This window comes from Odontesthes bonariensis, chromosome 3 (assembly GCF_027942865.1).
Source record: "Odontesthes bonariensis isolate fOdoBon6 chromosome 3, fOdoBon6.hap1, whole genome shotgun sequence".
NCBI classification, from domain to species: domain Eukaryota; kingdom Metazoa; phylum Chordata; class Actinopteri; order Atheriniformes; family Atherinopsidae; genus Odontesthes; species Odontesthes bonariensis.
Genome location: NC_134508.1, coordinates 28,103,490 through 28,130,251, shown reverse-complemented (window position 1 = coordinate 28,130,251; position 26,762 = coordinate 28,103,490). Strand labels below are relative to the sequence as shown.

Sequence of the window (26,762 nt, the reverse complement as noted above, 5' to 3'; positions counted from 1 at the left end):
GTTGAATGGTCTGGCTTCTTATTTTGCAAAGTTCCACCTTTTTTTCCCCCCGGGTAGTACTGTTGATGTATCTTTTTTTTTTATTTATTTATTTATTTATTTATTTTTTTAACCTGTATCGTTTCAGATTTAATTGATAGTCTCTTTGCAGGTAATGGTGTGGAAGAGCAACTTTGACTGCATTGAATCCAGTAATGGTGTCAGACTGCAAAATAAAAGGGCATCCAGCTTGCAGGCACCACCAACCAGCTCCGCAACTCACCTTCAACGTAACTCTCATCCATCTGTCCTTCGTAGCCAGGTAAGTCCAGACAGCAAGGGTCAAACACACTTGTCACTAGTTCTTGCCATTATTCAGCTTGCCCCATAGAAATATACAAGACATGTAGGAAAGAGAGCAAAGGAGCAACTTCCAGATAAAGGTCCATCCTGTCAAGAATCAAACCGGGGCTTAAAATATTGAGGTGATTTTTAACCACATGGCTATCATGTTGGGCCATCTGCCAGTAATTCTATTTTAATTTCTGTAAATCTAAAATGTTGTGTATCCCACAGTGGTGCAGTGGTTAAAACATACAAGTGTAATTCAGTGGTTTTCTAGATATGAGAACCACCATATGATATATATGCAGAATGGGCAGAGCCACCGTTCCATCACCCATTGGTTTATGAACTGCCTTTGAGATGCCAAGTATTTGTCATTAGGTCATCGCCATCTTGGGTATCTGTAGTCATAAGTGATATGAAAAAGACAGATTGGATTGAGAACCCAAGGACACAATGCAGGTCCATGGAGTGCTGGCCATGGCACTCACCCCCCACTCAGCAGTCCTGCCTTTAATTCAGCATAATTCTTTAAACTAATACAGTGTAAACAGGTGAGGTTTATGAAAATGAAACATTTCTTTTTTACCCAATGTAAAGCTGGTCCATACAGACCCCATGTCAAAGGGCGGGGGATAAGGTAAGAAAATACTTGAGAATCACCGGGAGGAATTACTAAATTAGAAGTCGTGGTAAATGTGAGCGTCAGTGACTCGATGTCTATTAACAGCTAAACTAAAAAAAAATTTCAAGCATACGCGTAAGTTATGTTTTTACAGATTTACGATTGGTGTGTGAAAATGTTGTCATGATGGAGAAACAAAGAAAAAAGCGCTACAGTAACATTTCAACAAACCCAGTGCAATAAAGCAATAAAAACACAATAAAGCCCTATTCGGACGGGACTAGTTCAATGGGGGGACGTATGGTAATGTTGGTTAACCAGACGACGCCAGGGAGAAGAAATGACCAATTCGGACGGGACAAGAAATCCCTGTAATATTCATCTAACATGGGAGGAGTTGTTGGTTACGCACAACCGTCACATCCTGGATGCTATGCACGTCTTCATTTCACTTCCGTAAACCCCATCTGTAAACAGACATGGCGCCGACCAGGTCGAAGCAAGCCAAAGTCCGATATTGGACGAGAGCGCTTCATCCAGAACCTCCATGTTTGCAAACAGACACACCTAATTGTTTCTCTCTTTAAAAGGATGTGACGACATATTCCGTACTTATTACCGAAGGTCGCATTCGCACGGGATTAGTATTACCTATGGTAGATACTCCGGACCGTTTCACAGGAGGTAGAATTCTCGGCAAAGTTTACCGACATACTCCGCTATCTTTACTGACATGGCGCGTTCGGACGGGACTAGATTTCCCGGTTATTATTACTTTACCCCAGGTCCCCCCATTAAACTAGTCCCGTCCGAATAGGGCTTAAGACAAAGTAAGTAAAATAAAAGAAGATGATAAAGCGGATAAAAAATTATATTTCCCATTGCAGCACAATGAAAAAAAAAGAAAAGATGAAATCCAGCTGTATCCAAATTAAATGCCAGTGAGAAGAGGTGTGTCTCCAATAGCAATATGAAAGTTACAAAGGTCTGAGTTGTTCTTACGTGAATTGGTAAGTTATTACATAGATTATAAGTAGCCACTGCAAAGAAAACAATAACCTCTATTTGTACTGTTACTTAGAACGATAAAAAGCATGTGCTTAGTTGACCTCAGTATTTGAGCTAGAGTATAATGATATAAAAGTCCCACTAGATCAGGTGTAGCCAGACCATTTGCAGCCTTAAAAACCATCAAAGTCTTAAAATCAACCATGTATGGATCACAGTATACTGCTGAACAGGTTGGAAACCTGGGCAGGACTCAGCGGGACAGTCCTAGAATGGTTCAGGTCCTACTTGGAGGAGCGGAGTTATTTTGTGACTATTGAAAGTAATCCATCTGATCGAGTGGCTATGACATGTGGAGTTCCTCAGGGGTCAGTTCTTGGACCCCTTCTGTTCACCCTATACATGCTGCCTCTGGGTCAAATTCTGAAGAACTCTAAAGTCAACTACCATAGGGCTGTCGCGATAACCGCAAAATGCAATCACCGCGGTGCTGAGAGGACCTCCGCGGTGCGTGTCCAGGCCACCGCCACCACCGCCCACCGCACGCAAGCTTGCACGCGCAGAACAACTCGAGAAACTGAACGAGTTTTTAAGACTGCACGGTAGATACAAAGCGACTGAAAGAACTGATACTTTTTAAAGCCAGCACAGTAATAATGATACATTGTATATTCCCCTCAAGGCAGGAGAAACACATTAACACAGCTAGGTGCCGCGTTTCTGTCGTCATCTTTGCATATAGGCACCGCACATGCACACACGTCTGCATGCTACTCGTTGTGGTCTCATTCTCCCTCGGCAGCTGATATTACAAGAATATGCCTGTCGTAGCAATAGAAGTTAAAATAAAATGCAGTGGCCTACCTTTATCTCGGCTTTACTCCTCTGCCTAGTCCGGACACTTTATGGCTTTGAATCTTCCCTCATTATCCATGTTTAACGTTGTAAATGCGACCGTCTAATATCAACAATAAACTAGCTTCCGCAGAACCACAGCTTGGTGTGCACATTTGCTGTTGGGAAATACCTGATCATTTCAACAAAACTGTGTAGGTGAAACTATTAAAAAAATAAAATAAATAAAAAAAAAGTTTAAAAAAATGTGCCGGGGTTGGTTGGTCGGCGGCAGTCTGTTTAAAGAAAACTGTATCCCGGACACGTGAGCTCAACTGCTGCCCTGATCTGCTTCGTTTTTCTCCGTCATTACTAAACGAAACGTGCCCAGGTCTGCAACAATGTTGATACTTGCCATGTGGCACTGGCAACAATGTTGCAGAACTGGAGTATGCGCTGCTTGATCTCCGCTATGTTGGTCTGTGAGCGAGTAAATGACAGGCAAAGCAAAGTGAAATGTCAGAATCGCTGGGAAAAAAGCCGGATTATGCGCTCGATTTTCATCTAACATTGCATGTCGTGGAAAGTAGCCTAATGAACAAAAATGCGATATCACCGCATACCGCGCTGTTTAGCGGCTATGAGTCACCGCGGTGGGAATTCCCTCACCGCGACAGCCCTAAACTACCACAGCTATGCAGATGACACACAGATATATCTCGCACTGTCTCCAGATGACTGCAATCCTATAGAGTCATTGTGCGACTGCTTAGAGCAAGTCAAAAAGTGGATGAACCAAAATTTCCTTCAGTTACAGTAAATCAAGAAAAAACTGAGGTCATTGTGTTTGGCAACAAAGAGAAGAGGTTTGCTGTCAGTAAACATCTTGAGTCACTGTCTCTAGAAACTAAAGACCAAGTCCGGAACCTCGGCGTGCTGATAGACTCAGACCTGACCTTCAACAATCATATCAAATCAGTCACCAAATCAGCCTTTTATCAACTTAAGAACATATCCAGAATTAAGGGTTTCATGTCCCAAACAAATCAGGAGACGCTGATTCATGCTTTCATCTCCAGCAGACTTGACTACTGTAACGGTCTTCTGACTGGACTCCCCCAAAAGAGTCTCAAACAGCTGCAGCTCATTCAGAACGCCGCAGCCCGAGTTTTAACCAGAACAAAGAGATCAGATCACATCACCCCAGTTCTCAAGTCTTTACATTGGCTCCAGGTCAGATACAGAATAGATTTTAAAGTTCTGCTACTCGTCTACAAATCACGGAACGGTTTATGCCCAGAATACATGAATGACATGCTAGCAGAGTATAAACCCATCAGAGCTCTGAGATCTGCTGACTCAGGTCAGATAGTGGAGCCCAGAGTTCAAACTAGACACGGTGAAGCAGCTTTTAGCTGTTATGCTGCACACAACTGGAACAAACTACCAGCAGAACTGAAATCAGCCCCAACTGTAAGCACTTTTAAATCCAGGTTAAAAACATTTATCTTTCGGTGTGCTTATGGTTGAGTTCCTTTAAATAATTTTAAAGCATAATGCTATAAATTGTTTTATATTTTTCTTTTTTCCCCCCTCTTTGATTGCTTTTAACTGTGGGTTTTATTTTTTATTCTATTTTTTTTTTTAATTCTCTTTAAATTGCTTTTTTTTTATGCTGCTTGATGCTGTTCTTTTAAATGCCTTGTCTTTATGTAAAGCACATTGAGTTGCCTGTGGTATGAATTGCGCTATATAAATAAAGATGCCTTGCCATGTAACAAGTGAGAACCAAATGGAGTAATGAGCAAAAGAGGTTGGGGCCTTGTATCATTCTACATTGACCCTAGGAGTGAGTGTGAGCGTGTGTGGTTGTTTGTCTTTGCCAAGTCCCTTTGATAGGCTGTGACCTGTCCAAGGTGTACCTTGCCTGTGTCAGGGCGGGTGGTGAGGTAGGACACGGATGCGGACTTTTCAAAAAGCAAACTTGGATCTATTAATTCAAAAAACAAAGGACAAAACAAAGCGTGGCTGAGCCGGATTCAAAAACTAAACTGTGACAAAACAAATAACTTGACATGGCATGGAATAAATACTTAGCTCGATACATGGGGTCGTGGCATGGCATGAGGGTGTCAAAATCAGGAGTCGTGGTAGGTAGGTATGGTAAGGAAATCACAAAATGACAGGGGAGACTGGAAACTAAATAGGGACCTGGGAGTGATTAGTGAATGAGTGCAGCTGATGGAGAAAACACAGTTGAAGAGAGTGAAGCTAACAAACTGAGTGAGTGAAAAACAATGGCAAAACCTAACTAAACATGAACTCAAAAACCAAGACCTAAAACATGATAAAACATAAAACTAAAAACATGAGGAAAGTCACGTGGGTGTGACAGCCTGTCGCCCAATTACAGCTAAAGGCTACCACACGTTCCACATCCATTATTGGATAAATCGAGTATAGAAAATGGAGTGTTTGTTTTTTTAATACAACCAGTAATGTAACGAGTTGGATTAAAAACTAAAGCAACTGTAAATTACACCAACACACAGTAGAGACACTGATCAGATGAAATGAATGTGCATAATGAAATTGATTACATAATTTTTCTTCTTTTTTTCTATGGTTTCCGAACAGCTAGGCAAAGTGTCTGTAATGCACGGCTCATTTGGTTTTATTTCGATTTGGCATTATTTTTGGCTCATTTTTTGTCCTGGAAGGAATTGTTGGTCCGATTGCTCATGGGGCTCCTTGTCCTGTTAGGAAACCAAAAGAAAAAAGTGCTCAAATTAGTACAAACATTCAAACCCATTGACATGCATGTACACAGTTGGGCACCAAAAAAGATAAAAACACAAACATAAAGAGACACTTACACATGCACAGATGCCCTTGGGCTTATTTTCCCCGTGCATGTTCTTTCTTTGAAGTCTGCAGTGTGGCCCAAAGCTACATTTAGATATTACATGCAGGGCAAGAAATGCATGCATATTTACACATCTACACTTTGATGTCGAGCAAACTTTTTTTTCTTCTCCTCAGTCTTTCTGACTCCCAAGAAATAGAGCAAAGAATTTTGAGAAAGTGTTGCTTTACTACAGGTGAGATAATGATGGGAATGTGCAAACAAACAAGAAGTGATGAAGAAGGATGCTTTGAATAGATATTAACATCTTTGCTACAACTTTATGCGATTCTTTCTCTTGAAAAGGTACTGACAAAATGAAAAAGAAGAAAGACATCAAAATAAACTATATGTGGCTTTATATTATTTGTACTATTATTATAGTACACAAAGCACTGCATTACCTGGTTTATATTGTTTTCGTTGAATTTGACAGCTAAGATGTTTTGGTTAATATTGTGAGAATCAGTCATGGCTAAAGTCAGTAATACAGATGGAAATCAAGGCTTACTGACTCTTAAATCCACTCTGTCCCAGCTTCATGGGCATTATTTGATATAGCATCAACCTCTGTTTTTCCATAACAGGCTGATTAATCTGATTCCACCACACCCTGTCGGACTCCAAGTAGAGGTTGATAGACAGGTAAACAGTCACATTCTGAGGCCCAAAGTTAAACTATAGGTTCAGAGTCATCATTCCGCTCTAAACTGCATTTGCTCGCACATGAACACTTCATGAATCTTCATATTCAATGTTAAAGGATGTGAGTACAGCCACTTGCTACAGTAGCAAGCTGTTAAGTTTCATGTCTTATCAATGAGCAGAAGAAGTGAAGGAAGATAAATTAGTGATGAGTTTCTTTATTGTCTGCTCTGAAACTGATCTTCAGTGTTGATGTGTATTTTGATTGCCTTTTAATGTTGTTGTCACACCACTCTGTGTTTCCCCACTGTCATTAGAGTGGCAGTGAAGGGGTCTTTGTGCAGTGCATAGCCTTCATGTCTTAATTGGCCACATCTGCGTAGGTGTGGATAAACGACATACCCGGTGAGTCTTGCAGGGGGTTCACAGATCTTGCTGCTGGAGCACACCATGCTTGCTTTTTGATAAAAACGTAAGCCAAGACGAGCATGATGAGAAAGAGGAAGGGGGACCCCTGGAGGCCTCACCAGGCTTGCCTTCCATCCACAGCCTCACACGTGTGGCCAATTAAGGAAATGAGGCCCTTGCAACAGCCAGAGGCTCCTGCAGGATAATAGGAATTTAGAGAGGCATTGCAGTGCACATACACTTCTGTCTTAAAACATGAAGAACCTTCGCAAAACACGCAGAATCTATTTTCATGGCCAGTACTTCTCACAATTTTGGGATTTCAACTGTAAGAAAAAGGTTTGAGGTAGTTACTAAACTTGATATGCTTATTTCTTTTATGTTGTGCCTACAGTGTGAGAGGAGGAGCTTTGTTTCCCTTGATGCCTTTCCTTTTAAATTCATTTTATATACTTTAATGTCATTATTGTAAAGTTAAAACCAACACAATACAATTTTTTTCTACACAAAATGGACCAAATGCTGCAGTTGTAAGGAGGATTAGTTTATGGAGAGTAATGATATTTAGAGAGATTTATAAGATTTATATATTTTTAATACTGTTGTTGTAAATAAGCCAAAAGAAGGATACAGAGACATGAATCCTGCTGTTTATTTCTGATATCCCTTATTGGAGCTTACACTTATTATCTACTTGTAAAAGCAGACTAAGATGATGATCATACTCAACTTTTGCCCACCGTGGAAAGGTGCATGTACCTATGGAGGACTATGTTCCACATCGGGTTTTCTGCATAGAGTCGTGCTCACACTCCGATGCTAACATTTATGTTGTTTGCCTCTGGTAGACCCTTAATAGATGAACAGCCCCGTGCAACACACAGACTCATACAAAAGTAATCTCTCTGGATCATTCATCCAATAAAAAGTTGTTTGTCTGGGACGTTTTTGGGCTGCAACCTTTAAGCAGAAGGTTTGTAGACACCACCAAGACAGCATGCTGTAGTGGAGTAAAAAAACAGTGATAAGTTGAAATCTGGTGTAACTTCTGCTCTACTCTGTGTTAGTGGACATATTTTCCATGTACACACTAAATATAACCTTGGTGAAGCAGTTTGCCATTGGTTACCATGGTGTTATAGTCAGGTTTTACCAGAGCTTCCGTCACAACATTGAAAACTCAAGCTTTATTTTCTATGCCACTGATATTATTTCACAGTACAAACCTTAAGGGGTGTCACGAAGTGGGTCCACAATTAACTACATATGTTAAATTGCATTTTGAAATCATTGACCAAGTAATGATAAAATCATCCTACCTGCAGAAATTATTATTATGTAAATGCAGCTTTTTCTTCACTTAAATGAGTCTTGACAACAACCTGAGTCAAAAACATGGGGGTTCCTGAATAGGTCAAACCAAAAGGAAGATTTAGGTGAAAAGACAAACATAGAGAGTGGCGCTTCCATTACTGGTGTTTAAATATTAAAGATGCACATGCACACGCTCTCACAAAAACAAAGGACGGGGTGTCACAGAATGGCAATGCAACTTCAGGAAATGGTTTAGATTTCAACCCTTTTGACTCCTCCAGTGTTAATTACATCAACAGAGTTGAAGCCAAGGTCTTTTCTCTCTCTCTCTCTCTTATCACACACACACACACACACACACACACACACACACACACACACACACACAATGTCTCTTCTTACTCTTATCGATTTCTCTAGTGGAGGGTAAATTCACCAACAACGAGGCGGCTTCTTCTATCAACCTGAATATAGCTCTATCAGTGTGTAACACTGGCTTACACACTGGCAGTTCTGAAATTGTTTGTTTGCATTCTTCTTTACCCCGGTTGTGCTGCCGCACCTTCTATCCAGTGACACATCAGGAGCCAAGACCACATTTTAGTCAGTTTTGTGTTACTTCTCTTGCACATTATTGTGTCTTGTACAGAATGCGCTTAATGCTACTTTTTTAAAGTCACATGTTGGAAATGTAAAAGTGTCTCTGTTCACCTAAGGTTCAGAGGTTGGACTTAAAAGCAGGATTTGTGAGCTCACAACTCGTTGGAAATTGGAGAACCTAAAGTTGTCAATACACAAACAATAAAGATGCTGATGCAGCAGACACCTTGTATCAAGCAGTTAAAAAAAAATCAGCTTTACACAAGTGAAAAAGGAATAGTAATGTGGCAATTTAACTTTATAGGAAAGTCAATGTTCTTTTCTTCAAACACAAAGGCTATCTTTAAGCAATTATTTTTATCACATCGTTCCTTCAGTTGGTTTTGGCCAGTTATGATGAAATGTATTTTGAAGCAGGAGTTTTGAAACGCATCAGCTGTGTCAAGGTGATTATTCCTTCTCACACTGACCTTAAAGGGACTTAAAGAGTATAAGTACAGAGCTTTCAGTGTCCATTAAACACTAGCTTTTGTAATGCCATTCGTGGAATTCGTGATACCCTTTCTGTTCTTCTCTTGTTATCTGTTTGCTGTGAGAACTAGACTGTAAATGGATTTTAATAGCACCTCTGCTTGACAGCCATGATTACAGATGAGTCTGCAAGGGTGATTAGAAAACAGGCAACTGGACCATGTGGAGAAAGATCATTACTACAATTTATGAAACATATATTCCTCTTCTAAGAATTTCAGTTCTTGTATAACCCCACTGAACCCTTTCACTGGAAATGTGATTGTTAAAACACATCTATCTGAAGCTACAACACTAATGGAAAGCCAATACTTCACATCTGCTTGATTATAAGGTGATTACAGTCTGTGTTTGTCTTGGTTCTCTGTGTTGTTGTTTTTTTTAAATAGACACGTGTAAATGATGGTAGTTGAATCGGATGTGTTTTTTAACCCTATCAACAACAGTTTCCGTAGTTTCAGCAGCTGCAGCCTATACATTGCGCGGCAGCGTAATCAAGTCATTGAGTGTATGTTGACTGCAACGCTGTGAACTGTGTGACAAAACGTTCATGACATTGTGGCTCCTCTAACTTTCTTTGTGGAAGAATCATCGCACGTCATGGCCATAAAGTGTTGCTTTTAAAACTGTAAATATGCACAACATTGTTTCAGAATCAAAAGATTTTAATGCATATAAAAGTCAGAAACCAAAGTGGTGGAGTTGAACCTTTCACTTAGGCAAGAGACGTGAAACACCAAGTAATCAAAAACTAAATACAAAGATTGGCCTTTTTACCTGACTTTAAACAGCTAGCCTCATTGATCTAAGTTACAGCCCATCATTGACATTTCTTTAATCCTTGTTTTTGGATTGGCATTTGCCAGTTGTTTCTGTTAAAGTAATGGTGGGAGCTGTACCTAGAAGTACAAGCTCCTGAGGTTTTCCCTTTCATGTATAATTTAGCTATTCATAACTTATTAATAATACCAGCTCTTTTATGGCATATACTGCAGCAAGTCTCACTCATGTGTCACCTGAGAGAGAGCAGAGAAGAGAAGAGGAAAATATCACTCGCTTGCCTAAATGTTGCCTATCTCTTGGAAAGAGTTTTTTTGAGTTCAAAGGGAGAGGGGAAACGGAGAGTTACTCTAATACAGGAAAAGTGGCTCTGATGTGCTGTTATAAATAGATTTGATTTCAGAGCAGCAGAGTATAGTAAACTGGATGTTCTCTGGTTGAAAACTTCCGTGCCTGGATTTGTAGAAAAATGACTGCCTGTCATACATCCAAATATTCAGCTGCAGCCTAATTAAAGTGTAATTTCCAGGTCATCTGCTAAACTTCATGTGAATTATTACCGTCAATTTGATGATGTAACCCACAGCTGTCAGTGTCCCCCACTCCATCTTCATACCTTTTACAGAAGTATGCTGGGCGATAAAGGTGCACCAGTTAGGTGTTCTTTTTCATTTGTCATGATGAAGTTGTTGCAGCAGTAATATAGATGTGTTATTTATGTTATGTAGAAGGCACAGACATAGACCGTTACTATAATTCACTTTGCAGCAAATGCTAAATCAAGTTATCTGCAGGTCTTGAAAAGCTTTAAACCACTAAAGTTCAATCCTTTTTCTTTTTACCATTGTCTACTACTGCAGCTTAACATAAAAGCCAGAAAGCCATATGATATTTAGATCATTTTTAATATCAAGTAAAGCTTAAAAAGATGAATGATTTCAAATCAACCTACCCATATTCTGCTGTTAATGTCAGTGCAGACTACCTCAGATTAATCATGTAATGAAGAACTATTTCCACCTGCACAAAAGGACTTGTAATAATAAATTGCCTTGTATTGACAGTCACTGGCCGTCACGACTGTGAAACCCTTCACACATGGCTGCAACGCCAAGGTTAGACGGCATGTGATCACTAAAGAGAAACGATACCTCAAAGAAAAGAAGAACCCAAATCCATCTCCCTGACAGCATGCAAGAAGAAAGAGAAGGAACAATTTGTTTTTCTCATGATATTTGAGTTGTACAGTATTTTGGTCAATGCCCAATATTTTGAAACATGCTTATGAATCAATGCGCATAAACTTTTGAAAAATCAAACCAACTTGAAAGAAAGAAATAACTTTTGATGGCCACTTGCTTCTTTGTTAGTGTTGTCTCCCGTATTCACACGAGCTTGGGAGGGAATATGCAGACAGTTCGAATAAAAAGAGAGCGAATTTCTGCTGGACATGATAATATTGGATATTATTGATACAGTATGTATTTTGCCCCCGTGGGAATACTTGTGCTTTCACATACAGCCCCTCCGAAGCATCTCAGAAGGATTTAAGCACTGTCGTGCATTTTTTTAAACCGCTAACAAATCCTTCACAGTTCTATGTTAAAATTACTTGTTGCTCGTTTCTGCTCCAGTCAGAACGTAAATTGATACATGTCTAGCTTAAAATATACTCAGAGAAGCTCTGAATAGCTTTACCAAAGTAACCAATCAATCATATTAATGTGGTAGGTGGAAGCTCGTCTCGCATATTAGTGAGGTCTTATTGCCCACTAAAAAAGGCATTCTTGTTTGCCCGCCGCTGTCTGTCTTTGGTAATTCACACATGGCAGCTGAGTGACGACCATGTCGTCATTTAAAGAGGCATGTTCTGCGATGCTGGCTTGTTCTTACACACAAAGCCCATTAAACTCTTTGAAATTTCTTGCTGGCCCAGCGGGGTGGTAGCAGCAGATCAATGATGACCTTCCATGCTGCTTTTAACTTTCCCATATGACACTGACGGGCAACGCAGACACCTCAGTCCTGGTTTGAAAGGCTTATGTGAAAAGGCCTGTTGTCTCTTTAACTCTTCAAAGTGATAAAACCCCACTTTTTTCTGACAAATATCCACCCATCCATCCATCCATCCATCCATTCATCTACCTATCCATCCATTTTCTTGATGGTATTCAGGGTCTTGAGCATATGTGGACTGTCAGTAAACCTGCCAAACTTGCAGTATAACACAATACTGCTTTGAGGAAATTGACAAATTAGACAATAATGCTTTGTATTCATAAAGAGTTTAGCTGGGAATAACTGTGCTTTAATTACAGTGTAATGACAGTGTAAAAACAGCGTTGGAGCAAACGTGAGCATAAATCTACCTTCCTTGATTAAGTCTACAATCTACAATGCTGCAGCTCTCATTTTTTCCTGTCACGTTAGCATGAACCAAATCCTTTATTGTCTCCATATTTCTTGTTAGCGTCCTGCAAATCCTGAAGTATTGAAGGTCTCTGTTTGCTACTGTGCCCCCTTGTGGAGTCCTCCAGTTATAAGCGAACTACAAATGTGTGAACTGTTGTCTCCATGAGCGTGTGGTTAAAAACAAGTGTATTCTTAGCCTTAAAGGCCACTTGTGTCCACTGTTTTGTCAGAATCAAATCCATGGACATTTTTATTAGTTGATCATTGGATTTGCTCATCCTTTATTGTGCTTGGATATCAAGCTACATTACAATTTGGAAGTGGGCTCTATACAAGGAATATTTAGGCCTATTTGCTGAACACAATAAAACAGGTTTAAAATGAGGGGGTTTGGCCTAGTCAGGTCATCTCTCTGCTCACCACAGCTGAGCAAATCTTACTTTGCTGCTGTTGTTGTGTGAGCTTATATGCACCCATGTGAGTGTATGTGCATGAGTAGCAGCCATTGCTGATAGGCAGATCAGCTCTCTCTCATCGCATCCGCTCTAATCCACCCTCTCTGTCTCCAGCTTCACATCTGGGTCTTTCTCCCGCTCACGTGTGCAGACAGACGAGCAGCAGTCTCGCAGCAGGCTTCCCTTCACAGCTCAACACACGCACACAAACAAACCACTGCACTGCTCGCCTCAGCTTTAGGATGTGAAACAGAGAGAGTGAAGAGGGGGTTTCAGAGACTGCAGTAGCTGTACGAATTTTCATCTTCTTCACCGTTATTATCTCATTTTGTCTTTACTTGTAAACTCAACAACAGTGTAATCAGTACGTTTCCACAAATCATTCTGGTATCGAGTTGGTGGCTGTGTGTGCATCTTCGGGTGCGGGAATGGCAGGTAGTATTGTTCTGACAGCAGGAGTTGGATGCATTTCAACAGCAGGGGTAAAGAGAAAGCCAGGGGGTGTGACAAGGGAGTGTCCAGGACAAGATAGCAGTGGAGTCAAAGAGAAACCTAATGATCTAGTGTAGCGAATGAGCACCGATGTGTAGGGAAAGTGGGAAAACAGGGGCGTCCCTGTCTATCTTCAAGAAACTCTTGAAGAACCAGCTCTTCAGAGAGCATCTCCTACCCTAGCACTTACCCTGTACTTCCCTACTCCCTCTACTGGCATTAGGGGGGTGACTCTGGGACGCCAGTGGTCATTGTCTAGCCTGCTGGAGGTGTTGTGGGCCCAACTAGACGAAACACTGATGAAAGGAGGTTCCCACCTGATGACCCCAATGATATGTTGGTCAGCACTGCTCACTGATCTATATAGGGAGTATAGGGAATTATTCACTGAGTCTGGTCCTTTTTTATTTATTTATTTATTTTTCTTTAGCACAAGTTTCTTGTGTTTACCTTGAACTGCACTTTATCTTTCTGTACCTCCCTCTATGTCTGCACTCTATACCTAAACTGTCCCCCCTGACAGAGTCTGACTCGTGGTTTCCTTCTATGTATTGTTAGCTTTGATGTTAGCTGTAATGTTATATCTTCATTTGTAAGTCGCTTTGGATTAAAGCGTCAGCCAAATGCATAAACTTAAAATAAATTTATTATGCTTGTTATATGACAAAGAGGCTTCACCAATATGTTGATCAGTAGACAGAAGGAGGGAAGAAAATGGTAGCAGACAGAACATAATAAAATCTTTTTTTTTAAAGTAGCAGGAAGAGTGGAAAATGATGATGATGATGAAATGTTGAGTTTTTAACCTACAGTGGAGTCCAGATGCATAAGTCAGAGCTGAGTCACTTCACAGGCTTCATTCAACAAAGAGCATCACTAGCAGTTTGTCCTAGAATGTTTGCCCAACTACAATTAACTGAGCTGTGAGCAGCTGGCAAAAATGTTTGTCTACATCTTGTCATTGTATTATGAATTGTGTGCACTCTCTCCCTCTCTCTCTCTCTCTCTCTCTCTCTCGCTCTCTCCCTCTCACACACAAACACACACACACATACATACAGACACCTGACAGCCTCTCCTATTTTATAAGAAAGGGAAATATTGTTTAGTAGGAAGAAGTTAAAAACAGACACTGATATTTTACACAATACACACAATTGTTTAAAAAAAGTAGCGCAGTAGAGCAACACGACCCGCTGTGATAACTGGGCTTAAAGTAACGCAAAGGAAAACTTCCTTGATGAGCATCACTTTAAATGTTAAACAAGCAATATATTTCAACATAAATGTAACAGGTAGCTGCTATTTGTTCCCTCTCTGTGTTGTAAACTGAGATGTCGTGTTCCATACTGCGGCCGTCAGTCCAATCGTGTGCATCTTAGAGAGCAGATAAAGATTTTTCTCCAGCAAATAAACCAGATGCTGTGTCTTAAAAGCCTCCCACAAACCAGGCCAGAGTAGTCATTGTTTTCTGCTCAAGCTCAGCATTTCACCATGAGATCGGAGAATCCATTTTTGGATAAGTGGATGGAGCTTGAGGGTGATCCTTCCAACGTTAGGGATCAAATATGTATCTTGAAAAAGAATGATTTTCAATAGGAAATTTTCTTGACTTTGTATCTCATGAGAGAAGCTTTTTGAGTGGGATTTTTTGAAGCCAACTTGTAATGGCCACCGGTGGTGTTGCACTTTAAGACGCCTCAATGTTGGCTTCATTTCATAGAGAACACTATTAATTATATCTTTCGGGGCTTCAAAGTGTTGGTAAGATGATTTAGCAGGTTTTTTAACGTGCTTTTAGTGTTACACTTGGCATGCAGGTTGTGCTTGTGAGATGGCTAAACTGTTCATATACAGTATTTAGGTAATTTGCCAAAGAGTAGATGGTGAAATTAGACACCTATTTTAGGGTTGTCTGTAGAATTTGAAGTTATTTTGAATCCTAGGCTGTTGACATCATGCTTTCCATTTGATCACATGCCATTGTGTCAGTTTTGGTGCCAGTTACATGAGAGCGATATAACATCAAATGTCCTTGATATTACTTTTTGTTCATAACACACAATGGTTTTTAGGCTTTTCTTATAAAAGAAATCTGAAATTTTTTGTTTCTCATAACATTAATTAATTATGCCTCATTTCCATTTAGATGCCAGTAAGCCAGCATGTAGAACAGCAGTGGGATTGAGCGCTGCAGAGACTACATGGGATGCGGCTGTCATTAACGTTATAAGTTACACCTGTGTTTGCTGTTAGAAAGGTCTGTAGTCTATTATCCACAGCTGAGTACACTGATATAGCTTAACTGGGATGACTTGCTCTTGTTCTCTACGAGAAGTCCCTACTTCATTGCTGTTGTTCAAACAAAACAGGAAAAGGAACAGGGTACAGATAAATAACAGAATTTTTTGAGCTGGAAAATGATCAGTGTGGTGTCAAGGACATTCAGACGCTCTCTGCCACCAAATAGATTTGTTTCCATAACACATTTACGGAGCAGGTGTCCCAAAGAAATCTTCAAAAAAAAAGAAGCACTAAAAAAAACTAACAATAAAACAAAAAAAATGTGTTAAAATGAGATGTTAAAACTACAAAGCAAGTCTCATCGAGCCGCTAAAGGTGTCCAAAGGTCTTAATCCTGATAGGAGATGCACTCAAGTTTTAATTGACTGAAGTTTTAAAGAGTGTATTTAGCCGGAATACCATTAATCCAAGGAAGAAAGGGTTGTCGTCACTAAAAACCTTCATCACGTCCGATAGAATATGACATGAGATGAAAAATAATTAGGCCTGCCCCCTCATAGTTAAGTGTGTGTGTTGTCCACAAATAATCAACGGTTTGCTTTAAGTTTCTACTGCTGGTTGACCGGGAACACTTTGAGTCATCTGCATCCACAAAATTATACATTTGTCTCTTTATCAGCCACTTACTGAGCATGTCTTTCTGTCTGGAGTTGAGATGTCTTCCTGTGCCATCAGGTTTCAAACTGTCAAAAGACAGTTTGACAGATTTTCATTTCTTTCAATTCTTTGATCCTGCTCAATCTTTCTACTCTGGTTTTGAACTGAATATTGTTCAGTTAAGACTAAAACTGATCTAGAAATCAGCTGCTATCGCTGAACGAAAGAGAGTTCTTGTTTTGAACTTCAGTTCTTCATCACAATAAGAGAATCCTCTCTGAGTGGGACTGTCTGCAATAAATGAATGGCTTTGCACGCAGCCTGTTGGGTGTATCGATGGCCGACTGTGTCATTTCAGTCAGTGTAATTTGGGCCTGCGTCTGGAAATTTTCCACTGTTGGTTTTTCCACTCCAGGTGATTCATTAGAGGGGTGGTTACTTTGTTTGTCTACGCATGTGTGTACACTTCTGTGTAGCAGGGTTTTCCCCAGCTCCACACTAGACTTTGTTGGTCAAGTACATAGCAAGCTTAAAGAGCAATGCATTGTTTAAGCTTTACATTGCTTTGTACATGTCACACCGCCCACAACAGCTTACCATACAGCATAAACCATTTCACTGCAAGAAAGTTTTACTATGACCAGCTAAAATATATATTACAGTCTTAGACATGATTATATCATTTACACTATTTCAGCAGCATTATTGTGGTGAACATCGGTGAAAGAAATTCCCTTGCAAGGGATTTTTTCTAATAAAGACTAAAAGGTGGAAATAAGAAGACCCAGTGGCACCTTTTCACTTCTGATGTTTCCACTGAATCTTGTTTGTTCATGAAATACTGGGAAGTCAATACTGGTATGTATGTGTGTGTGACATATTGATGTGCACATTTATCCATAGTTTTCTGTGTGTGTGTGTGTGTTCTTCTGTGTTGAGCAGAGCTCGATGTCTCCGTATATTTAAGCTGCTGTTTAACACAAAGCTATAAGTCGTATACTGATCAGTAACTATTCCAGTGTTGGTGAAGGCTCAGAGGAACTTTTCTGTAGTCTCGACAACACTGTGGTCACACACGTATCTTGTCTTGCATGTAACTGGAATTTACTGTGGGAACATATTTTTTAGATTTTGGATAATTGGATAATTTGGGTAATTCCCACTCACAATGTTGATAACAAGAAGAAAAAATCCACTCAGATATACTTGGCATCTAGTATTTTTAAAACCAAGAGTGAATGACACATTTTTAGATCTATGTTAGTGTCAAAATTGAACTCCAACAACAGAAGCATCTATCTTTTAATCCAGGTTTTAGCTCTTTTGTACATTCATTGGTGTACAAACTCTTTTTTTTTCTCTTTTATTTAAATGTTTTCATGTGGATCTTTATTTCTATGTCTGATCTCACCGTGTTTATGTTTATGCATTTAGCGGACGCTTTTATCCAAAGCGACTTACAAATGAGGATATAAACCGCCATCCTCTAATTGCCTAAATCTGCATTTCATCTTTAAAAGTGTTGATGAAAGTTGTTGGACTTTAGAAGTGAACCCGCTGTAGTAAACTCTTAAAGGGAATTCATGCTTCATGTGTCTGCACGGCCACGAGGCCTTTCTGGCATACTCCTGTCATCCTGACCACACTTCAGGGGTGTCCACCAGGTCCCTCTGCAGCTGACCACGAGCAGGCCAAATATTTAAGCGCGCAGGTTAAGCACGCCAGCTATACCTACGCCTGAATCAGTCTTCATTCGGAACGAGAACACACTAAACAAAGACGAACACACAGCTGCCCTGATAGGTAGTCTGTATTGGACTGCATGCGTGTCCTCAGACTCTCATTCGATCTGCGCAGTTGAAAAGGGAGAGCATGAATTCACTTTTAAAATCCTTCAGTGATTAAGATGATTGATTGGTTTATTAGGCTCATTTGCTACTCATTCACCCTTCCATCTGACCCCTGATTGGTTGACTGAATGATTGATGAACAAAGCCACATGGGAATTGTATATCTGCTGTGAGATTAGTGATGAACAATTCCACTCCTTTACTTTAATTTCTGTTGAACTCCCTTTATGAATAGAAGCATGCAATGGGATTTTAGACAGCGTCGAAACAATGGATTTAACTTAATTAATGCTTTATACGATGGTAACGGAGAGACTCGGCTGCAGGTTACCAACAGTTTATTGAAGCCATTTCATCCATTTCGCACATTTCAGCCAATTAACACATGAGCCACACTGGAAGTCCCTGCTTTGCAGTTTCCTTTCTCAGGCTGTGACCAATTCTGGCTCTGTGATATCATTTTTACACGTCACGGTGTCTTTCAGATACTGCGTTAGTCACCGCAGTGCACTTTTTATGGTCGTTGCCCAAACGTTTCTATGACACATTTTTTCTGCGTTTGCACAATTTTTCTATTTTTCAAAAGAGTGACAAAGGTACAAATAAGATGTCATTTCAAGCAACATGTCCCAACACCTTTTGATACTAATCCCCATCTCAGTGTGCCGGTAAGTATTACTTCATTCTGTGGCAAAGATGAATAGGCAGAAGATGGGTGACGGCTCTGCTCGTCTGGCTTCATTTAGGAGCAATGAAGTTTGACGCCGTCTCAAGCCGAATGTGAATAGATTTCCTGTTGCGTGGTGATGAGTAAAACAGTTGTCGTGTCTCCTGCTGAAATGGTGGACGGATGGTACATATATAAACGAGAATCTTAGAGAGCATACATAAGCTCACAAAGGCAGACCGAAATATGAAGGAACCTATAGATGTGTACACACTTTTAGCCACAGAGACATGGAGAGATGTGGTCACTGACCTGCATGTGTTTATGTCTCATTGAATTATTCACAATACAGGCAGACTGGCTTGGTTTCTGTGAACATGCTTGTACAGCAATGCGAGTCAGTTCTCTCCTCCTTTTGACTTTGTATGTATGGTGTTCCTTTGCAGGTTCATACGAAGCTCTTACTTTCTGTCCCGTAATATCTTTGTCATATTTATTTGTGGCCTAAGTGATCTTTTGTATTTTAACATTTGTTTCGGTCAAATTTGTCTTGGTCAGTTCAAAACCTTTTTGAAGACTAAATATCCAGAACTAATGCTATATTTTACAAGAAGCATCAAGCTTAATCTGGGGAGACATTCGACTTTTCTGCTCACAGAGTACAGTAAAGTCAAACTAAGAAAAGATTTCATGACAAAGAAGGGGGCACACTTAATGTAGTGTAGTGTGAGGCGTAACGTCGAAATGAGCACCACTGTAGTCATGACCTTCTGTGGTGTCGACCATACAATGTGGTCCTCATACCAATGACAAAAGCAAATTGTTAGTGATATTTGTGCAGGTTGACGAGGTCTTAGCTCTATTGAAACTCTTCAGTGTAAAGCAATTTAACAAGATCTTCACCTGTTACAGGGATTAAACATTCCCATGTCCACAGTTTAATTGTTTAGACCATTTTCTTTGGGTGGCACACTCACAAAGCAAGAAACACATACAGTAGTAGAGTATCTTAGTGTCTGTGTAATGTTTCCTGCATATATTTATGAAAAACCTGTCTACAGTTGAGAGGTTCTTCTGTCACGACCAAAGCACATCAGGGACATTCAAGTTTCTAACGACTCCTCACCCCGTACTCTCTGTTTGCAGACCTCTGAACCGACCAAGCATCTTAACAGACAGCAATCTCAAACTACTGCCCACGCTCAGAGCTACAGTCGTAACGGCAGCCAGAGTAGAACAACTCATTCCCACGCCCACAGAGACTCCAGCAGCAGTTCTTCCTCCACCCAGCAGACTCAGACCCAGAGTTTACAGCATCCTTCGCACCAGGAACAAGCACACTCCCATGCTTCAGATGGACGGGTTCCCTCTGGTTTAGCAAACACCCTGGAACACATCATAGGTCAACTGGATATTCTCACTCAGGTAAGCAGAACATGTGCTAATCTGTCATGACAAACAGCATGTACAGTACTCTGGCTGTACTTCCCACCCACAGTGCTCAGATCAAACGTTTCCTTCACAGACCTCCAACCTGCTGGTCTGAGAGGGTTTCAGCAACAGTCGAACAGAATTATTGAAACAAAACATGTTTCATATTGTTTGGGACTCCCCCGGTGCAATGATAATTCACAGGTGTGTGTGGCAGGTTTTCTAACTCACACTTTATAAGATTCTTATCACACCGGGTAACAGACTAATAGCCTAAGATACGTTTTAAAATGTCATTTTATTGCTGAATGCACAACAAATATAATCCTATCTACTTTGCTGATCTTTCAGAAAAGTTTCAGCTGAAAAATGAATGATTATATTTGCACAAGTAGTCTTTGCAATTTGTACATCCATCTATTACAAGGACTAATTTGAGGAGGGGGGGGGGTGTATAATCTGCCAATATACAGTCGTTTGGTCATTGTCGACTGATTTTCCTTTACATAGAAATCTTTTTATTTTTTCTACATGGACGCCCCGTGCTCGTGTGACTGTCTGGTGAAGGCCAAACACAGTTTGAAGTCAGTCCACACCAGAGCTTGTACTAAAAATAGATCCTTGAACAAAAACAGAAAAGGACAACAACCACTTTAAGCCCTAAAAGCTCTGCTTCTTATCAATTTATGTCCTTTTTCTTTTTTACCTTGTGGGTTTTTGTTCAATCCATTAGCGTTGTTATTGATGGACACTTGAGGTCCAGTGGAGTAAGTGCTAAAGAACGTTGGATAACAAGTATGACCTTGGATTTTCAGATTGACTTTTTTTATATATAGAATCAAATGACAGCATCCATTTAACTTGTACGGAGAGCAGCACGTTTACATTTAACCAGCCCCGCTTCATGGAAATAAATGCTTCCTCCAGCTGGCTTTTTTTTTTTTTAATTCTTTGTGGTTTGATGCTGATCATTTTGTTCAAACAAGAATTCTCAGAATGCACATCCTTCCCCAAGGCCAATGCAGCATTTCACAGTTTTAGTCATTTTAAGTTATACCAAACCTCAATAAGATGTAGTGCCTTCTTCCTTCACCCACGCATCAGGTCGTTCTGCATAATGTTGTTGACAAAGGGCAACAATACATCACAGTCGATTATAACCGATGACTGTGTTTTTTTACTGCATATCAGTGATATTTAATCTCATAAATGCTAAATTGTTTAAAGATTAAGGCGCCGTTTACACATACCCGGGTATTTTGAAAAACGCATATTTTCTAACCTTTGTTTGCAAAAAAAACTAGGTCCACACAGCCCCGTTTTTTTTAAAAAACCACGTCTACATTGATCCAGATAAATACGCTATCAGGAGCTGTTAAATTACGCCAAGCCTGACATTGGCAGTGTTAGAACAATGAGAATTCCACACAAGCCAATCAGAAGCCTAATAGAGAACCGCTGACAGGAAGAACTTCCGGATCCTTTTCAAGAAGAAAATATGGCGCCAGGCTCATGTGTGTGGACTGATAGCGAGACTGAGCTACTTTTACACGTTGCGCTGGACTATAAAACTGCTAAAGCCGTGAAAAATGTCTTTGTTGTTCAATACATTGTATGACTGTAATTTTCAAAATCACACAAGCGAGTATAGCTCTCAACAACAGAAATGCTGCTAGTACCTCCATGCTTGCTAGATAAACAATGGACGGAGAGAATGGCGTTTTCACGCTAGCATTCTGCCAACATGACGGATAGGGGCGGGGCTCTGTACTATGACGACAACTCCGCATTCCATTCTGAAAACTCCGTTTTCGTCTCTTTCAACCAGTTTACACACAAACGCTAAACGGAGTTTTTAAAAAATCTCCACTTTTGCCGGAGTTTTTTTTTTAGCTTCGTTTTCGGAGGAAAAAACTCCGTTTGTGTATAAACGAAAGGCACAAACGAAGGGAAAGGTCTTCGTTTTTCAAAATACCCGGGTATGTGTAAACGGCACCTAAAGATGATTTTTTTTAATAATAAACTAATTTAAAGGGGATAGAGAATCAAAATCGTCTTTTTCACGTTTTTGGTGTTAGTTCTGAGTCTCCCCGCTGTGGGGAGTACACACGAAGTGCCAGCAAGTGTCAGAACCTCTGTTTCAAGTACTCCCCTTTTTTGAATATCCCCCAGAAAAATTGGCAATCCGTTTTTGTGAAAAAGTGATGTCACTTTTTCAGCAATCGCCCCCCTCACACCCAAATCCACAGCCACCCCGTTTCAGACACGCCCCTTCGGCGAAGAAACAGGAACTGATGTGCCTTCCAAGGCTGTGAAAGCGGACTACGATTCCGGAAAGCAATGTTCGCGATCAATGGCTTTTATTTATTTTTAACAGCATCCCCAGTACATACAACCGCCGACTTTTCCTTTGCGCTGCGCATTTCACGGAGTACAGTTTCACAAACCTTGCACGATTCCGAGCAGGCTTCAGTCGGAATTTAATGCTCAGTGAGGGTCAGTTCCGACAGGGACAGACACAAGCCCCTTTCACACTGAGGAATAACCCGCGTTTAATCCGCGAATTTAGCGTGTCCGCTGTTGCGTTCACACTGCCAACCCGGGCTGCCGTGTCAACTCGACTCGCCTTTCGACCCACGTCGGACCCTAGTCTTTTTGCCGAGCCGAGTTTGGTGTGAAAGCAATTGACGCGGGTCGGACGTAGGCGTGGCGTGACGTGAGGAGTTTAAAAGACAGAATGGACAGCTGATTCAGAACAACAGCGACAGGTGAGGACAAGTTTCACTCTGTTTTAGCCTACATCAAGTTCAAGACATTTTTGACTATGTCTAAACAGGGTTGGAAAAGGGATACACGCAGCCGCGAGCGAGCAGAGAGATAGAGCCGAGCGCGAGCAGAGTGAGACGTTCGAGCGAGCAGTTTGTCAGAGTTGAGCGCGTGTCCGAGCACCTATGAGCGAGCGTGTGTGAGATTCATACGCACACGCTTAAAATTATTGTTCCTTCAGATAGATCTGTGCCCTCAAATCAGTGTCACTGCGCGCTCAACCTGGTGGCACAAAGATCACGCCATACGCAACGCCCCCTGAACTCGGCTTCAGGCGGCACGGGTCACCTAACACGCCAAGCGTTCACATTGCTCGACGCGGGTCGAAGGTGCAATTTGGACCCGCTAAGGTAGCGGGTCTCAGTAGCCCCTTTCACACTGCGACCCGCTACCTTAGCGGGTCCAAATTGCACCTTCGACCCGCGTCGAGCAATGTGAACGCTTGGCGTGTTGGTGACCCGTGTCGCCTGAAGCCGAGTTCAGGGGGCGTTGCCTAGTGGCAGAGCGTCACACGAAACACAGAAAATGCTGGGCGTGTACAATGACGTAGGCACAAGCCATGCGTCGGAGGTAGGGTTAAATACACCTTGAGGACTCGTTTTTGCAATCGTATATGCAGTTCATGGAGATGTTATTTTACGGGGTGTGGATGGTTACAACGTGGGATGCCGCCGAAGAACATATGCGGAGAATACAAGAGCACTATAGTCCCCGAAATGTGGCGGTAAATAACGTCCTCTGCTCGGAGGCTGAGGAGCTCGCGGACCTCCTTGTCTCCCCAGTTGGCCATATTAAAAAATGTCTCGAACTTGATGTAGGCTAAAACAGAGTAAAACTTGTCCTCACCTGTCGCTGTTGTTCTGAATCAGCTGTCCATTCTGTCTTTTAAACTCCTCACGTCACGCCACGCCCACGTCCGACCCGCGTCGATTGCGTTCACACTAAACTCGGCTCGGCAAAAAGACTAGGGTCCAACGCGGGTCGAAAGGCGAGTTGAGTTGACGCGGCAGCCCGGGTCGGCAGTGTGAACGCAACAGCGGACACGCTAAATTCGCGGATTAAACGCGGGTTATTCGGCAGTGTGAAAGGGGCTACAGACTGCAGCGAGGTGTGCGCTCCGCTGAGAAGGTGATCGGCTGCAGCCTGATTCTGACTCTGAACAAAATCAACCCCAGCAATCAGTACAGCCTGTAAGTATCACATTTCATTTTGTTTTAAATGTGTGTTGTGCCATATTCCTGTTGTAAGAATTGCAAGTTAGCTCTGGCTTGTTCCTCTAAAGGGAATGCGCTTTCTTTTCAGTCAGTGTATTACTCTATAGCTCTGTTTTCAGTGAGAGCAAGGGCAGCCAATCAACGGCAATCGAATAGCGCCAACACCTACCTGCATTTCATAATGAGGTTGCCAGATAAGCTCTGAAACGACGCCAATAAGGGCAAACGACGCATTCTAAACCCAGCATAGTAACATAGCTGTTTCAGAGAGCCTTTTAGGGAGGTTCTGAGCCATTACAGACCCAACCTATTTTTTTTTGGGCTACATATCACATCACAGAACAAGGATTAATGCCCCATTCAACCTTTCTCTATCACCTTTAAAAGCCATCAATACATCTAGACTAAAAAAATAGATTAATTCATTGTAAACATGTTTGCGATAATGATTTCTGTATACTTATTAATTTTTTTATTCACTTTTTTTAATTTTCAATTTTTTTGTAGACTATTGTTAGACCTTACCGTTTTTTCTTATTATCAGCAAATACAAAAAAATTTTCGTGTACTTTAGTGACACATGGCCAAATGGATAGTACAGCTACTGAGCTCAGTTGTTTAAAATGACTAACTCTGTGTTGGTATTGGTTCTTTATAAGTCAGCTGGTTTCTTGGGAGGTTCGCCAGATTGCAATCTGGAAAAGAAAAAAATCCATATTTCCAGCCTCTAGGTTATCCATTTGGAAACATAAAAGTCTGGACCAATCAATGTCCTACACTGCCGTGCATGGTTGGGTTTTAGGTGTGAAAATGATCAAAAATGCTGGATCCATTCACTGACTGTCTCGAGTTTTGTTGAACTGACAAACAACCCGAACAAACTGAGAACCGTCAAAGATGAGAAAAAAAAACAAATGAACGTACTCTGTTTCGTGTTCCAGCATCCCAGCATCTATGTTCAAGTGTTGAATAAATTATTTGAGGTCTTTGATATGTTAACAACCATTCCCATAGTAAACCGGAATGAAATATAATCTGAAATTTGTTGTATTTTCTCGGCTGTGATGTCACTCTGTGGGAGGAGCTGATGCTAATCTGTTGAACCAGGCAGCAGCACAGAGAGTTAAGAAGATAAACTCACAACTTTAACTGGGTTTTTAAGGATTTACACAATTAATTTTAGCAAAAATGTTATCTTAAGCTGTTACAGTACTAATTAGCCAGTAATGCAGTAATGTACCAGCCATCATTTTGGGTGCCCTGACTTTCTACAGCTTAGTCAAAGTTTTTACCGCTTCACTTTTCTGGATTTTATTCTGATAAATGTGCAGCTGTGTATGCTGGATGGATTTTAGGCTCAGTGCGTTCCTGGTAAAAATCACATTAAATATTAGAATTCCACAACCAATTACAATTAATATCTTCTGACTCAGGAGTGTCTTGTTACAGTATTCAGTTTCACCTTGTAAAAGCTGCACATTGTTCTTGACTATTAAGCCTGAGCTTTGTTGAATAGACTTGTTACCAGATTAAAAAACACTGGTTTCTTAATTTGTGGTGGAGCTGCTCGAGTAGCTTTTTATGCTGCACCCAAGTAGGAATTCCTTCATTTGTCAGTTAGAAACTCAATGTTTTATTTGTAGAAGAGCATTAATAATGTTCTATTTTTGTATTTAGCACTAAAGTTCGAGGACCCATTTGATGAATTATTTTTATCAAAAGTCACAAATAATTTACAGACTTTTTGGGAACAATTGGTTTAAAATTTTGATTTAAGTGTCTGACAGAGTTCATTTTCTCTCCCATGTTTACACCAACCAGCCATTATGTCATGACCACCTGGCTGATATTATTTAGGTCCTCCTCATGCCTCTAGAAGAGCTCCATCTGGCCAGGCTGTAGACAAAGAAGATCCGAGGGTGTTCTAGAGTGTCTGGTACAGGGACGTTGGCAATAGATTCATTGGGCTCCTTTGAAGACGTGGGGTGGGGTCTCTGTGGATCTCCTGTTTTTCAAAGATGCCATCGGATCCCATCAGATTGGTATCTGGGTGTTTAGAGGCCGGCTGCACACGTTAGACTGCTGTGTTCTTTGAGCCCTTCCTGAGCAGTTTTTGGGCCCACTGCTGCCCTGCAGGTGGAAGCTGCTGCTGTAGAGAAGTGCTGACATCATGTGGGAGGGGAGTGATGGGTCAGCAAAAACATTTAGGAAGGTGGCAAGTGTCAAAAGTAATATACACGTGAGTGCCAAGATGCAGGTTTTCCCATCAAAACGTTACCTTGCAATAATATGAGCATTGCCCACAATTCTATTTACTACTGCTGAGAGTCTAAATGTTTCAGTAAAGAAAAAAGTAATTGGTAAAGACATACTATAAATATTAATAAGGATGCTTGAATAATGCCTGTGTTTCATTAAAAGGGGAATATTATGTTGTAGTGCAAAACATCCTTTTAAAAATGTCTGAATTTCTTAGCAGACTTAGCAGTCTAATTAAACAATAGCATTAAAGTCTCACTCTTCCCTGTTTTTTTGCTTAC

At 40.8% G+C, this 26,762-nt stretch overlaps 1 protein-coding gene across 1 annotated transcript in view; it reads left to right on the top strand.

The window, feature by feature from the left end:
* The window catches only part of poc1a (POC1 centriolar protein A), a 45,391-nt gene that overhangs the window by 10,130 nt on the left and 8,499 nt on the right, over positions 1-26,762 (top strand). The window contains exons 8-9 of the mRNA XM_075461400.1: positions 152-301; positions 19,898-20,176. Coding sequence (XP_075317515.1) covers positions 152-301; positions 19,898-20,176 — 429 coding nt within the window. The remainder of the gene's footprint in view (positions 1-151; positions 302-19,897; positions 20,177-26,762) is intronic.